The sequence below is a fragment of the Pagrus major genome, chromosome 21 (assembly GCF_040436345.1).
Source record: "Pagrus major chromosome 21, Pma_NU_1.0".
NCBI classification, from domain to species: Eukaryota; Metazoa; Chordata; class Actinopteri; order Spariformes; family Sparidae; genus Pagrus; species Pagrus major.
In genome coordinates, this window is record NC_133235.1 from 27,749,022 (window position 1) to 27,765,588 (window position 16,567).

General features: G+C 41.0%; 1 protein-coding gene across 7 annotated transcripts in view; it reads left to right on the top strand.

Annotated features, from left to right (window-relative positions):
• Positions 1 to 3,589: 3,589 nt before the first annotated feature.
• Positions 3,590 to 16,567, top strand: part of LOC141016247 (rho GTPase-activating protein 12-like) — a 57,337-nt gene continuing 44,359 nt past the window's right edge. For 6 of the 7 annotated variants that reach the window (XM_073490498.1, XM_073490500.1, XM_073490501.1 and 3 more), the window contains exons 1-2: positions 3,590 to 3,781; positions 12,166 to 12,934. In XM_073490498.1, coding sequence (XP_073346599.1) covers positions 12,236 to 12,934 — 699 coding nt within the window. In that variant the 5' untranslated portion in view covers positions 3,590 to 3,781; positions 12,166 to 12,235. Of the gene's footprint in view, positions 3,782 to 3,825; positions 3,887 to 12,165; positions 12,935 to 16,567 lie in introns of those variants that run through there. The other variant, XM_073490499.1, reaches the window with a different exon arrangement.

Consider the following 16,567-nt stretch of genomic DNA (forward strand, 5'->3'; position numbering starts at 1 on the left):
TAGCTAAATGTACTGTTTTTACTTCTCTCAGTGGTTGATAATGCTGTGTTAATGGACGCTATTTATATCTCTCTGCACATTGGAGCACATAGACTGCAGGCGTATAGACTGAGATAGCACCACACCACAATGCTTGTCCTGTCCTAGCTGGGTCGCTGTCACTCACTCATCTCCAGGACCGTTTTTTGTTGTTTTTTGTTTTTTTTAGTTGTTAACCTGGAATTTGTTTTGATCCCTGTCGTGTCATGATTTCTTTTCAAGGGGGCTTTGATTTTATTGTTTTTCCCGTCTTCCTTCTCACCCCCTTTTCTGTTGTTTCTTATAGATTTAGGATCTGTAACTGTTCGTGCCCCTCTGGTTGTAAATTTATGCTGGGTTTTATGTACTGTATCTCTTTTCATTGTTCCATAGATGGTGTAGATGCATTTTCGAAGGGGAACGGAAGGCGGGGGTGGCAGTCGATGGGTCAGACCCTTTTGCCGCTGATCAGCCAATCAGGAGAGCAGGGTCTAAAATTGCACAACAATCTTCTGTCATCATCTGGAGGAAGCGTTTATTTAACTAAATCTAGTCAGGGGTGTAGGATTTATTTTGTGTTTTGTTGTCTTTGATGTATTTTTTAGTGTCATTTCATGATTTTTTTTTTTTTCATTTTAATTCCCACCACAGCTTCTTTTTTAAAAAACAAAAACAAAACATAACCCTGTGATGAAGCCCCAGTGCATTGGCAAAGAGCTTGTAGTGATTGTAACCCCAGTGTGAGAACACTAACATCTTGTGCAAGTGCAATATACTGTAAAATACACTGTATATCAGTCAACTGGCAGGTGTGATCAGGGTGTGCTTGCAGCGGTAATCCTGCCATTTGGAGTCAAAAGTCCTGCTCCTCTTCCTTTGTTAGCTTCTGTTCCGCTAACTTTTGGTTCTCATTGTATTTTCTCATTCATTGCAGGCTTCTTTCTGAGAATCTGGAACATGATACAGGGCTTTTTCCTGGACTATATTCTAAATAAGAAGAGTATTTACTGCTGGACTGGACGGTAAAGTCCGAGGAGATGGTCAAACTTGACTAGGCATTGCAGTAGCACATATTCCAATTTGCCTTTTTAGAAGTATAGATCAAAGAAACTCCCTACTGAAAAAATACACTTTTGGCTGAGACTAGTGGAGCAAATCTAGCTGGAAAAGGAAGACAGGATTTTCGGCTTTCTTTCATATGATGTCATGCTAAAACCTGCCATCACGCAACAGAAAAAGTTGGGTTTAATAGCACTTCTTCACAAAACCTGCACTCAAAAAAAACACTCCATATGTGGCTGTTTTTGACTGGAGGAAACGAAGTCTCCAAGGCCCTGTAAATGGAACTGTTTGTAGTATTAATTACTTCCTACACGCTGCAGGAGTTGCCGCTCCCCCGTATCTATGACAGGACAGTGTTTGGTGTCTATCGAGATGGTTTATTCCCTCTGTGTAATCTTCTAGATTAGTTGAGACTTTGCAGCATGGACCTCAAAATGTTTATCCTTTGACCTTCCACCAAAACTGGATATGAAATGGGGGGAGGGGGGGACGAAATAGCAAATAAAAAAGAGCAAAGAATATTTGTGGTGTTTACCTAAATTGAATTTTGCATTAATTCTAAATAAAAAAAACAAAGTGTAGCCACTTTTTTTATTACTGTGTAATAGTTGGTCAATTTTTAAAGGACAGTTTTGAGGATCCATCAGTGGACAAGGTACTGGATCATTCCTGGAGAACTGGGGCACAAATAGCAGGGCTCTGATATGGACGGAGATGGGAAGTTCATGAGATCACAGTTTTGGATTGATTGCATGATGTAAATGTATGTGTGATTAAATAATTATGAGAAAACACTCGCCTCTCGCTCTCTCTGTCCTTTCTGTGTTTGTTATGACTTTGTATTTGTTTTGCAGGAGTGCTGAACTGATGTAATGCTTACAGACTGATTGCCTGAAATCACCTTGATACTTCAGTTATTTTTAGATTTTCAGAAAGCACATCCATAATATGGTCAATATGTCTGTGTACCTTTGGTTGGGTCCTGTTTGGTTTAGGCTCCTCAGTTCCAATTAAATGAAAATGTAACAGTACAATATGCAGTAATCTAGACAGTGGGTCCAACTTGGCAGCTGTTTGGGACAAGCTGGTTCTGGTTTCAACATGGCTGTCTTCCCCAGCTAGGACTAAAAAGGTTTAAACCCACGCTGTTTAAGCAAGTGATATAAAACATGAAGGCAGAACAGAAAATGTCAAAACACGAAGACAATGAGTCATTACAAGTAAAAGGAATAAAAGCCATAAAACGGGCAAGATCACAGAAGAAGAGATACATAAAAATAAAATCAAAGACATCACATCAGAGGAATTAAATACAGATGAAAAGGTTCAGAGCAGTACAAAGAATAAAGTATAATAAATAGATTAATAATAAGCAAATAAAAGGCGTAAAGGACGGAAGAAAAAGATATAACGAGAGGAATTAAAAACAAGACTAAGAGCAGGAAAAGGAATAAAAATGGTGACCTCACATGAAAGCAAGTCTATTAAAGGTATAATGATAATAAACCGGAAAAAAATAAAGAAAAATACATAAATAATAGCTGTGAGTGTAGTGTCTGGACACCAGTGTGGTTTCTGAATTGCTTATTGATGTAACATCATGTAGAGACCATATGGAGATATGACTGTTTTGTCATGAGGTGACTACAGGTGGAGGTAGCCACCACTGCGTACGTTGCAACGTGATTACGTCACATTGCGTTTCTTACGCAAATTGGAGGAAAGTGCAACCGTCCTCTCAAACTGGTGAAATGTTTGCGAGAACGAGTGAAACCAATGATTAAATGCCAAAAATCAATATTTCTATTTAAAAGGTGGGAAAAAAATAAATGTTTGTAGGTTTGATATCTGTGTAAATAGCGTTTTAATGTACGTATTTTTCTTGAAGTCCTCGTGTCTGTATGCTAGATATGAAGCTAAAGCTAGCAGGGGGCTAAATTAGCTTAGGACACAGGCGCAAACAGCTAGCCTAGCTTTGTCCAGAGATAACAAAACTCACCCGAACCTCTGCATGAAGCGACCAGGTGGACACAAGAGGTACTCTGCACCCGTCAGTGTATTTGTAGTTTCATGTTACAGCCATCAGGTGGCGCTGATTCCCCGTTTGCGTCCCGAACACCTGAGGGCTCTCTGACCATAGAGCACAAATTCGACAGGAGGTCTCACACTGAACGTACTTCCGCTCCGAATCTAACGAGTTAATGAAAATAATAACTAAACACAACCAGTCGTTTGACACAAAGCCGTAATAGTCAGTATAAAGGCGACTAACGTTTATATTAACAGTCAAATAAAACTTTATTTTATTTACTTCTATTGACATATCGCTGTCTGTGCTAGAGTGGTCACCATGGCAACGCCGAAGTTTACGCACACTCGGGTTAAGATCGTGTCCTGGCTGGGGGGGGAAAAGGCTTCAGAGTGAGACATCCCTCTCGATTAGACGGATCTTTTCGGCGGAGGTACTTGCCAAAGTTGTCGGGGCAGGCGTGAGTCCGCGGGAGCGAGCGCCGCTGTGGATTACACCGGCCAGGAGACGACGGGAGCGCCGCTACCTCACAAGCCTGACAAGTAACCAGTTAACTAGTTTCACACGGTGGTCTCCCGACTGGGGGGAAGTTGACGGTGAATTTTAACCCCCCCCACGCCAGGAATAACCGGAGCGCGCTCTCCTGTCTCCGCCTAACCGCCAGGAGAGAAGGTACGTCAGGGTGCGGATCTTTGACTGCGGCGCCGTTTGGGACACTGAGGAATGTTTAGCTACAGAGCTAATTAGCTAGCTAACGTTAGCGACAGATTAGCTCCGGTAAGTCAACAATAGACGCCGAGACAAGGGCTGTAACTTCAAGTTAATATGACAAAACGAGAATATAAGTCAGAGGTGAGAGTTTTACACCTCTGAACAGGAGTATTTACGTTTTCATAAAGTTCAGAGCTCAGATATCAGGAACTGCAGTTAACTAATCCCATTAGGAATGCTAGCTAAAGGTGAGAAACCATTGGAAATCAGAGCTGCATTCAAATGTGCTGTTTAACAGTTAGGCTATCTCAGACAGACATGTTAAAGTAAGACATATTTTTTTTATATAGTTGTGGTGAACTTGATGAGCTGTCAGCAGTGAAGTGAACCTGTCAGGGTGCAGCACAAAGCAGGTTTAAGTCATGTCACCTTATCTGTGTGATATGTGATGTTGATATAAGAAGTTTGGATTTCCTGTCTTTACCATTAAATCAATCTTTGTGGTTTGCAAATTGGATTTGAAATCACAGTCTTGTTGGTTTGAGTGCTGGCGATTGATCTTTGCACTGATTTTCCCATTGGTCGAGCAATCACTTCAGTCCCCAGAACACTGTTTGAAGCTGGGAAAGGTGGCAGGGTCCGCCGCATATAAACAAAGTAAACCAGTACGAAATAGTGTTGTTATTCAGTTTATTCAGTCGTGAAAACAAAGATAGTTTGTTTTGGCATAAAAAATCAGTCAATGAAGATCTTTCTCTTCTGATTATAATTTCTTCCCCCAAACAACATAGTGCACCTTTAAAGATTTTCAACGTTTGCTGATATTATAAATCATATAACAGCTCAAGTTTCTTTGCTGTTACAAAGCTTTTACTTGCCTATTAACTAAAGTCTCAGTTGACAGGTAATTTAATTCATTTATCAAGCAAAACTAAGAAAAAATGGGTTATGAAATATGAAGTTTTGCTGCTTTTTTTGTTGTAAATACAGTATGTCTTTGTTTTGACGCAACTTCTAGCTGGTAATTGGGTTTATTTACCAGTAAAAATGAGCTGGAAAAACAATAGACAGTGATGTCATGTTGAATTGGATTTGACGTGTCACTCCATCAAGTAGCAAACCTCTCTGTCTGCTCTTATATCAATGGGCAACACACCCGCCTCTACACAGACATGTCCTCCTCTGTTTTGTTTCTGTTGTGTACACTCTCGTTTCTTTCCGTTCTCAAGATGCCCACACTGAGTGAGCTGCAGCTGGATGTGGTCTGTTGAAGTGTGACAGATTGTGGTTACATGACAGTTGCATGCGACCTCAGGGAGTTGAGTTTCGAGGAAAGTCGCGGTGAGAGGTGCCTAACTGGGACAGCCTGTGCTGAATCCAAGCTGTTTTGGGAAACGTGGACCTACATTTGCTGTGATTACGTGTGAAGGTCACAGTGCAGTACTTGACTGGCTGTGCTCGTTCCTGATGTTACAAACTGTGATTTCTCCTAAGATCACATCGTCTCACTTATCAAGCGTGATATTGAGCCATGCTGATGGTTTTTGTTTGTCTCTATCTCTATAACTTCTGCCACTTAGGACTGTCATGTCACTAAATTTAAGATGATGATTTTTACTATTCATTTTACCATACATAACCAAATTGCCTCTCGGCTCAGTTTAGATATCCAATGGACGTTATCAGCAGGTGCAGACCAAAATGCTTTTGGACCTTCAACCAATCAGAGAAACAAAATGTGTGACACATGCAATTTGGGGCATTTCTTGGTCTGTTTTCAAGCAGATAAGATAGTGGCCCGGTCACAGACCTTTCCAGATTAAAGCCCATCTGTACATTAAAATGTGCTTCTGAATATATTTGAGCAGAGAAACCGGCAATGCAGTAACAAAATCTGGATTCATATTTGATCAGCACTGCCTAGTTTGACAGTTTGATCTGAGTTTCATGAGCCTGTACAACTAATCAGAGCAGCGAAACAAGTGACTTTTCAAATCTGATGACGCTCCTCTCTGTCAGTCATCCTATCAAACCCGCCCCAAAGTCAATAAATGGCTGTGATTGGCCCGTCACAAGCCAGGATGGAGGGAAATCTGTCTGAATAGGAGGTTGGCCAGACGTATCTGCCAGAGCAAATGAAACATGAGCTTACAGATGTGTCCGGTTCCCAGGCTAGAAAATCAGCAAAGGAAAATGCAGAGTAATGTACTTTTCCATCCACTACCATTTTGCAAATATTAGAGGTTAAGTGCTTTTAGATAAACAGTTTGTAGATCTTATTCTCCACTCAGGTACTGTTAAACCATAGCAGACGACAGGGGCACAATAAGATGATGGAAGAGCTGCAGTCATTCTTCAAACGGTGGAAAACGAAGTACAATAGTGATGGAAGTATGATATTTGTGTTTATCCAGGCAAAGGAAAGAGACGGGGAAGGTGTCATTTTTCACTTCAAGTTGTAAGTTGCACATCATGGCTGTTTCGTAGTGAACTCTTCAAATGAGCTCAGTGAGTCTGATAATCATCTCTCCAACCTCCTTTCCCTTCTCTTTAAATAACTCCATAATGGGAGAGAAATGTGCTCTCTCTGATGAAAATAACTCACTCAAAGTAATCACTGGCAGCCCGCCTCTGGATAGAAACAGTCTCAACTCTGCTAACGAGTGTCATGTGAGAGCCGATGCAGAGCAGCTAACTCTGCTGCTCGCTCGTCCATGTTTCAGTAGAAACGTTTCATGGGTTAATGGTGAAAAAAAACCCCAAACCTTTCCAAGGTGCTGCTTTCTGTTCTGCTGAGGCAGGAGAAAATGGGAGGGTGTGTTTCCTACATGTGCTGACAACGGCACAATTTCCACCACATATCAGTTCAAACAGTCCCACACACATTTCGTCCATACCTTACCATCGGTCTATACTCTTCAGCTGAGGTCCAGCCATCATGTCTTGTAGCTCTGGATGGTTTTATTCTTCTGACCCACCCATCCACCCCACAACCTGCTGTAAATCTTATTACCATCACATCAAATTAAGGTGCTTCCTCTGATTTTGCTGATTGGACTCTGAGAAGATTTGTGCTGTCTGCTAAATAGCGGTGCCGATGCCGGAGCTTAATCTGGGCAGAGATAAGTGAAAGAGACACTCAACCTTCTAAATGCTTTTCAATAAGGAGATTAAGAGTAAACAAATAGTCTTGATTCATTTGTGTGTTCTTTGTGGTACCCAGCTTGAATGCTAGGATATTATTTGGAAAGAGACGTTATTTAAGAGGGACAGGAAGTGGTGTTCTGTTGGTTTAACTACAAGTAATGATTATTGCCATTATCATATATTTAGCAGAGTATTTTCTCAATGGGTTGAGTTCATAGACTTGCCAGAAGACAGTGAAAAAAAGCCAAAAACGGTTTCCTACTGGCCATGGTAGCTTCTTCAAATCCTTTGTTTTATATGACGAGCAGCTGAAAACCCAGAGAAATTCAGGTTATAATCACATCCAACCAAAAATAGCAACAAATCCAAGAACTGGTTGGCAATTTCCGGTCAGTTGACCGACCGATTAATCAATTTATTTGCCGCTCTAAAATATTTTCTCTCTACTTAACAACCAGAGAAGTTTCATAGAAGCCCAATTGGATTTTGAACTGAAAATACAAAAACGCTTTTGTCTCCAGATTTGTTGCATTAATGTTTATACATGAGCTGTAATGTCACGGAACATTTGTTGACACAACATAAATAAGTTTTTAAATACTGTTGTTGGTTTTAGATATAAAACCAACAACAGTTTGTTAAAAACACCCGGTTTTTGCCACCATCAGACTTAAAAATGTTAAAACACTGTAGTTCCTCTTCAATGGTTTCACTCTTACATGTGCAGCTGAAACAGTCTCAAACTGCAGTCACTGGCCTGGCAGTCTGGTCTCTGGTGAATCCACCTTCTGATAAGAAAGTCCTGTCATAAACATGTGAACATAATACAACACATATTGTTTAAATGTCATTATGATGCGTAGCCAATGACATTAACAAATGTGAACGTATCAGTGGTTTGCAGAAACGGTATATGCTTACATTTTATTCTGGTGACTCGGCTGTCATGTGAGATGAGGTGTATCCATCTAAATCGACAGCTGTCAGATTAGAGTTGCTACTACAGTCATTTTTCAAGCAAAAATGTCAAGCATTAACTGGTTCCAGCTTCTTAAATGTAAAGATTTGCTGCTTTCTTTGTCGTTTATGACAGTAAATAAAGAGTCTTTGGGTTTGGGACTGTTGGTTGGACAGGAGGAAAATTGTGATAATAATTTTTCACATTTTTTGACATTTTATAGACTAAATGATTAAGCGAATAATTGTGAAAATAACTGGTTGGTGATTTACCCTAAACCCTTTGCAGGATATTGCAAAGAAGTGAACAAGCGAAGAGAAACAACCAGGGGAAATCTTGCACAAGGGAGGCACATCTTGCACAAAATTAACTTTTGTCTAGCTGCTGCAGTGACTAAAGTCGCAAAATTTCCCAGACATATTTAGTTATTTACCAGCCAAGTGATACTCGTAGAAGAGCGCCTCAGAGGAATGATATTTGCTTTTGAGCAGGTTGAGGAAGCCAGGCCCTCGTGTTTGCTCTGAGTTATTAGGATCGGAAAAGTACAGGAAAGATAAGGTGGGCAAACCACAGAGTTTTTACATGAAGTGCATCACCGTGACAGATTGTGTCATAGAGCATTCAGTGTCGCAATGTGCACAGATCAAATCTCACACCGACGCTGGATGATGAAGGTAAAAGCTGATTGAAAACCTGGAAGTGTGGCTGTGCAGTCATGGGTGAACATCCTGATTGTTTTTTGGCAAACTGATTCATAAACGAGGCTTATTATTTAGTAAGAAAAAGTTCAGGTAGAAGGATGAGGGTTAGACAGAAATTAAAGAAAAGCTGTCTTCTACCTGTCAGGTTAGCCAGCTCAATGAACAGGTCACAGGTTAATGAGGAAAGCTGTCCACTCTTGTCGTGATATGCCCGTGATATGTCAGCTTTAGTTCAGTTGGCATCGGAGGCAGTGTTTGTTTGGTTTAATTTGGCTAATGGACGTAGTGTTGGTGAGATTTCCTTCAGTACCGGTTAGCCTGAACCCGCGAGGTAATCCATGGCGATATTATCCCTGCGGTCACTGTATCAGAGTAATCCAATCACAGATCTTTATTCAGCTAATGCACAGCTGGCAAAGGTAACAGATGCAGTAGTAATATTACATAAGAGCTGCCTTACCCATGTTTACTGTTCAGCTGCCACTTTAATGGTGACACCACTAACCTTACTATTGTGCCTGTAAATCAAGAGGTTATAAAAGGGTGTGGCTCATGTCGCTTTGTAGAACGTGGATACTTCTTCCCATAATATGCTCATTATGGATTCCTCAGACTCTTAATAGGCTGGCAAAATCCTACATTGGAAGTATGATCCCTGAATTGATCCATATTCAGGATTTTGTCTGTCTGGATGGTTGGTTTGGTGGGTCAGTGTCTGTTTGTGCATCCTGAGTATAAAAGCAGAAAGACAGATTTCTTGTCTTGATGCTCATTAAAATAATAGTCATCTTCTTGGTTTCTTCAGGCTTGTTCTCACTGCATGTGACTCACTGATGAGTTGTAATATCCTGCTTTAACTGCTACTGACGCTGTAATATCCTGCCACTTCATTTAGATCAGATCAGATCAGATCTAGTCAGACTGCACCATCTTTAATAAAGTAGCCATTAAAATGTAAAATGTTATGAAGATTCAGATTCATCGAATGAAACAAAGTCAAAATGATAAACATAGTCTGATATTTCTGAGTACACATTTAAAAGTCTTCAACTGCTACACCTCCAGTCCTATTGTCATGTTACTTATCCGAGCATGATTTCACAGTGTTTACAAAGATTGTTGTAATATCACAGAGTGCTTGGCTTTCTCAGTCCTCAGGTGCCCCCATAAATATTCAATGGGGTTGAAGTCAGGTGACTGTGGAGGAAAGTCTATGACTCCTCGGTCTTCTTTAGTTTTGTCAAAACTTTGAGGTGTGTTTGGGCTCGTTATCCTGCTGTAGTATGAATCATTCGCCACAAAGATTGAAACCAGAGGGTGTAGCATGTCTCCGAAGGATACAGTGGAGTCGATTCAGTGCAGGTTTCCAAATCCAGGGTAGGCAAAACACCCCCAGACTTGAATATTCCCCCCCACCATGTATCACTGTTTCTCTTCTGTTCATCTCCTCACATACACCCTTCTGTTACTGACACAGATCTCTAACCTGGATTCATCAGTAAGTAGAACTTTTTTCCAGTCATCCATTGGGAAATTCTGGTATTTCTTTGCCCAACTCCAGCAGTTGGCCTTGTTTCACCTCCTGAGAAGTGGTTTAGAAACTGCTACTCGTCCTCTGAGACCGCTGCGAGACAGCCTTCTTTTGACAGGACGTTTGCTGATTTGAGCAAATTCTGTATCTGTGATGATGTTTCTTTTCTATCTCTCAGGGAACTAAACTTGATGTGTTGACCTTCTGATGGTGGGGTCACTTTGGGTTTACCTGATCATGTTATGGATACACCTGATCCAGTTTCTGTAAAGCATTTACTGCCTCCTAGAAACCTCTAGTCAAGCCATGATTTGACGCTGAGAAAGCCTCTCTTTGATAAGAACAACAATTTGACTTATTACGTTTTCATTTACTTTCCGAATCCTCAAACCTTCATATTATTTCCAGCTATACATGACAGAATAAAAGCTTTTCAGTGTGATCTCAGACTTTTGGGCCATATGAAGGGTCTGCATTAATTGCTAGCAATTGCAAACATTTCATTTTCTAGCTCACCAGCAATCCAGGAAGTTTTAGTAATATGTTTAGAAGTCAGTGTTGTAATACACCTGCAACACTGCAGCAAGACATGTGCTGCTTTCTTTACACAAAGTTATCCAAGCATGATACACATCTTTGAACTCTTAAGCTTGTTAGAGCATAAAATATATCTTTTCCTACTACTACCCTAGGCTCAAACTGGCACTAGCAGCAATTTAGTGCCGTCTCTTTCTATCGAAATAGCACAGAGGTAGCCCGAGGCAAGGTATGACAAGATCTCATCCTGCCCACGGGCTAAACGTGCACTCCAAATATAATGAAACATTTTCTTAGCTTTGGCCTCTGTTATTGTCTTGATTTGCCCCGTGGATTAGTTTCACTGAACTCATGTCTGACCCCAAAGTTCACTTCAGATAAGATGTGCCTTTTAAACTCCATTACATTTTTACTGTAAAAAAAAACCGCTTCAAACGCTTCAAAGCTCAGGTTGCTCAAGGTGTGCTGGAGCCTCACCTCATGTTGTAAGAGAGAGTGTGTGTGTGTGTGTGTGTGTGTGTGTCCCTCTCTCTCTCTCTCTGTGTGTGTGTGTGTGTGTGTGTGTGTGTGTGTGTGTGTGTGTGTACACATGTGACTTCAGCAAGAAACTATGTGTGTGATTCGACTAATCTGTGCATTCAGCATGCCTCAGTTGGTGCTTGACTAGCCGTCATTAGCAGACAGAGGAACAGAGTTGGACACAGAAAAACAGAGATACATTAGTGGAAGAAGACCATGTGAGTCACATTAGTGTCTCCACTCCTTCTGTCTGACTTTATGTGGCGCTCTGAAGCTGTGCAGCCTCTGAAGAGGATTAAAGGGCTTCAGTTTGTGTCTCGTTTATTTGTTCTGATTGGGTTAGGTGAGTATTAGGCTTTAAAAGAGACTGTTGTCTGTGTCTATGTTGTAGTAAAGGTTACATAAGAAGACAGAAAAGGAAGAGGCATTTTCTGACGTATAAATACATTACAAAAGCTTGGTCACCTGGGGAGAAGAAATATAAGATTGTTGTTTTACTTTTTGTACTTTTTATACAATTTTTACTCGATGATAGTTATCCTTAAGGCTCATCACAGCTTAAACAACTTTACCATTATTGTATTGCCTTTTCTTTTTCTTCTTACCTCTTGATACTACCTAGTAGCAGAAAAAACATTTTTTGGTTCCAGCCTCTCAAATGTGAGGCTTTGCTGCTTTTCTTTGTCAGTTATGATAGCAAATGACAAGTTTTTGGCTTTTTGGATGGTTAATTTAACAAAAGAAGCAAGTAGAGGATGTCATTTTTGGATTCTTGGAAGTTGTGATGAGCATATTTTCTGATTTTTTTTACACTCTATAAACTTAACGATTAATTGATTAACCATGAAATCAATTGTCAGATTAATTGATAATGAAATTTACTTTCTTTGTGCTGAAGGATTTTCTGAGTGTTATATTGAATACTTACTTTATGTACTTGTGTCCCCTCCAGGTCTGCTCAGGAAGCCATGCTAATAAACCTCCTCTTGCGGTGAGCTGCCTCGTGGACAGTCGGAGGCATCATGGCAGAGCTGCCTATTGCTCCGGGCCAGGTCTACATTGAGGTGGAGTACGACTATGAATACAAGGCCAAAGACCGCCTCATTACCATCCACCAGGGGGAATGCTACATGCTGATCAAGAAGACCAACGAGGACTGGTGGCAAGTGAAGAAGGAAGAGGGGACTAAAGCTTTCTATGTACCTGCTCAGTATGTCCGCGAAGTCCGCAAAGCCCTCATGCCACCTCCTAAACCTCTCCCACATCCTCCTGCTGCCACCGGCAACACATCTCAACAAACTGGGGGTGCGCTCTGGGTGAAGCCGTCAAGTCTGGATCTTGGATTCCAGGACCAGCCTCCTGAGAATCTTCACAGACGTGAGTCTAACTATCGGCGCTCACCCTCTGCACAAACTGCCTCTTCTGGGCACTTCAGTCCCCCGATTCACCGAAGGGACAGCAACCACCACCATGCCCCCAGCACTCCCACCGACCATGACCGAGCTCTGGCTGACATCCTTGTCCACGCTGGAGGCCACCAGCCGGAAAACAAAGGAAAGTCCAACACTCTACCCCGCAACAGAGCTCGATCCCCGGAGCTGGTCAGAACCCCGCTGGATGTGGACAGCACCCAACACTGTGACTCTGCAGGTGAAGACCGACGCACCAATGACTCAGAGTCAGGAGACGAACTGAGCAGCAGTTCCACTGAACATCTCCAGGTAAAGTCAACATACACATTTTAATATTATTTTATTTTATGAGTGTCCACCTTGAAACTGTACAGATTGTACAGATTTTCAGTGCTGCCGGGTTGAAGACATGTCTGAAGCATCCATGTTTTAGAATTTGTGGCAACATCCATGTTTAAAGTGTCGTCTACTGTCGTGGCTTGAACTTTTTGTGCTATCAGAATCAGCTTTATTGGCCAATCATGTAAACACATGAAAGGAATATAACTGCTTTCTGATTCTCTCAATGAACTTACACACTAATAAACACAGAGCAGTAGTCGACCTCAAGCTTATGAGTTTTGCTAATATTGAGCTTCATGTGACTGTTGTTGTTGAAACTATCCACTGAAATCATACATGCCAATATAGATTAGACTTCAATTTTGCCAAGAACTACACTTATTACCTTTTTATTACAGTTTATGAGTCTGGACAGACATGGATGTAAACTGCAACTTGACTGGTTGAAAGAGACATGCAACCATGAGGCAGTAATTCTAGTTAGAATACAAATCAAAGACTAATACACAGAACTTACTGTATCACTGCACATGCAGCATGAAAGGCAATAGTCTAGGGCACATACCGTATCATTCATTGGACCCGTCTGCAGACATTTGCTCATTTCAGATCATTGTCAGTATCTGTCGACAGCTGTTTTACAATGGTACTGTTCAGCTTCCCCATTCTTTCTGTGGAGAACATTTGTAGCTGAACAATGTAAAGTAACCTGTGATTGTTACTTTCTTTCTATTTCTATTCTGCCTTCATTCAACAGTACATGAGATGATTGAAGTCATTCATTTTATGTTGGTATAGGCACCAGATTTGTGAACTTATTTTCCCCCCATCTTATTCATTTAAAGGTGTCTGACATGTTTTGGGTGATCCGATCTCTTGACCCAGTTCTGACAGTTTTGTCGAACAGGAGAGCGATCCGTCACTCCGGGCCTAAAGCTACTGAGGTGCAGGACAAATGCAGCTTCAGTCAGAATGGCTCAGTGAGATGGGGCAGCTGATTACTTGTGAGTCTGGTCAGTGGGGGTGTTTGTTCCTGAAATCATTAGCTCAGTCTGCTGCTGAACAAAGGCCAGAGAGAAAATAGAAACCGGGTCTGTGTGGTGCTGCCACTGGGTGTACACCCTTTTTTTGTGTACAGAAAGGAGGGGATTGTAGTGTAAGTTGTGTTCAAGTTACACATGTATAGAGTAGTACTTTTACAGTTTGTGGACTTTGACCTGAATACCAATACTTAAATGTCATAAATAGCAACTTTGACACGGCTCCATGGGAAACAATATAGTCACATAGTACAACTATTGCTTTGAAAAATCATTTTCTTCACTTTATACTTTACCTTGACACATTTGAAGCAGCTTTTGCACATTTTTTAATGATATTTGGCTGTTTGTCAATCTTTTTCCTTCTCTCTTTACAGTTGACTCTCAGGTTACTTTGCCTGCTACGGTCCACTTTCAGTGTGCAGCTCTTTACATTCTTGATTTTCCTTTTCTCATTCATTATTATAACCACAATACAAGACATAACAAATGCACATTCTCACAGAGTTTAAGCTTAAGATATACAGAATAATACACTTTATAAGAAACCCAGATACCCCAGAAACTGACTTTAAGAACGAACAAGACATTTGGTCAAAGCGTTCAGTCTCCCTCAGTGCTATCAAAGTAATTCTTGTAATTAATCTAACTAAAAAGACTCGGACAAGATTAGGCTTCCCATCCACTAAATATCTCCTGACACTGGGCTGTAAGTTTCTTACTCAAGTTTTGGTCACTCCAACTCTCTGTCAACTTTACTTTTAGAGGTACTGACTTCAGAGCGATGCATCACACAATGACGTAACCACTGACTCAGTATGTTGTGTTTTTAAAGGTTATCTAAAAGTGAGCATATACAATTTCAAAGTCCGTATATTCTCTGAAAGCGCCCCCCCGTCCACAGTGGAGTTCCTTCCTTCCTCTGTGTGCCATTTAAATGGCAGGAGAAAGGTCAAAGTAGTCGAGCTGGTTTTTGGTAATGCAGACAAGTCCAGCATTGTGTGAAAGTAAAGTGTGATTTAAAAAAAATCAAAAGTATGTGTGTTTCTTTATGTTGCTAAAGTTTAATATTGGAAATTAATGATAACAAGAAAACAATGTTTTACAAGTCAAATCGTGGCCATGATGTAACTGATGATGGAGTCGAGGTGTCCTCCTATAGTAGAGACATTAAATGATGTGATATTCTTCACATCCACCTGTATTTTCCCTTATCAGAACATGTAAATGACTTGTGGAGGTCAAATTTGACCAGCTATTCTATAGATTGTTTTTGTATGGTGAATAGAGCAACACAAACAGCCATTTGCATAATTTAAAAGCATTTGACTGGTTGTCTTCATTAAGTGATTGATTGTTGTTTTGTCAGGTGGATACACAGTCCTACAAAGCTCATGTAATCCAGAAGGTGGCTGTTTCCAAAACACAGGCCTGGTGAAGAGAAACTGCCTCAGTTTCAGTGGGCTGTATGTTTGTTTTTCCTCTGTTCTGTCAGCACACTGCTGGTGACAACAGCCCAGGTGTGAGTCAGGACTTCCTAAAATATGCAAACCCTACCTCTCCTCTCATATTATCTCCTCTTATGTCTTTCCTTTCCTTTAGTGTAATTATAAACGAGGGACTTTTAAAGCAGGAGAAGGATGACTGAATGTGACAGGAAAGCAGCAGAGTAAATGTTTCCTGCTGCCTTGGCCTTGTTCCTTATTGGCAGCTCATCCAGCGCCTTCTGCTTAGTTCCTTGCTCATGAGTGTGCCGAGCTGCACAGCTCCTTGCCAGGCTCTTATCTGCCACACTGGACCTGACGCCCGGGCCTACTTTGTCACCACTTTAGTGACTAGTCAACTTTCACCACCCTCCAGGCTTCATTCATTGCCACGTTTCTTCAGCAGTTGAATGTTGGGCTGTGAAAGTGTCATCCATTAGTCATTATCTCAGACAGATGAGTTGCTTTTTAATGAAGTGTGGGGTTGTTGCATATCATCTTTCCAAAATATCACTGATTTCAGAAAATGGGCATTCATGTGTTTCTCATTAGTGGTATCTCAGACACTGCTGACTGAATTCTGATGATATCTGAGGGATATATTAATAAAATGGGCTTTTATCAAGTTAGTTTCTCTATTCATTCATTTTTTTTACATAAAGGTCATGACAAACTCTCTTAATTTCATGGAATTGTCAGTAAATCTGTGCAAATCTTTTCCATCAAGTTCAGCTTGATACTGTTGACCAAAAGTAAGTATCCTTGGCAGTGAGGGAGAGAGCAGAGAGCGTCCCTACATCACAATGGTTTTACCTTTTTTATGCATGCATGAACTTAACTGTGCCATTTCCTGGCGTGAAGTTAGGCCTGTTGTGTTTATTTTTATTTTATTTTCAGTGCAACTGCCTTGTACAGGACATTACAGGAGGCCTCACTCACCATAAGGGCAAAGTCCTGCTGCTAAAGCAAGATCAAGACTTCCCATTGCTTCTTCACAGTAAAACCCTTCTAGTAGTGAGAATTGATAATAGCACAGCTACAGCTACAGGGAGTGTTGTAGTTGGAGTCTTCGCTGT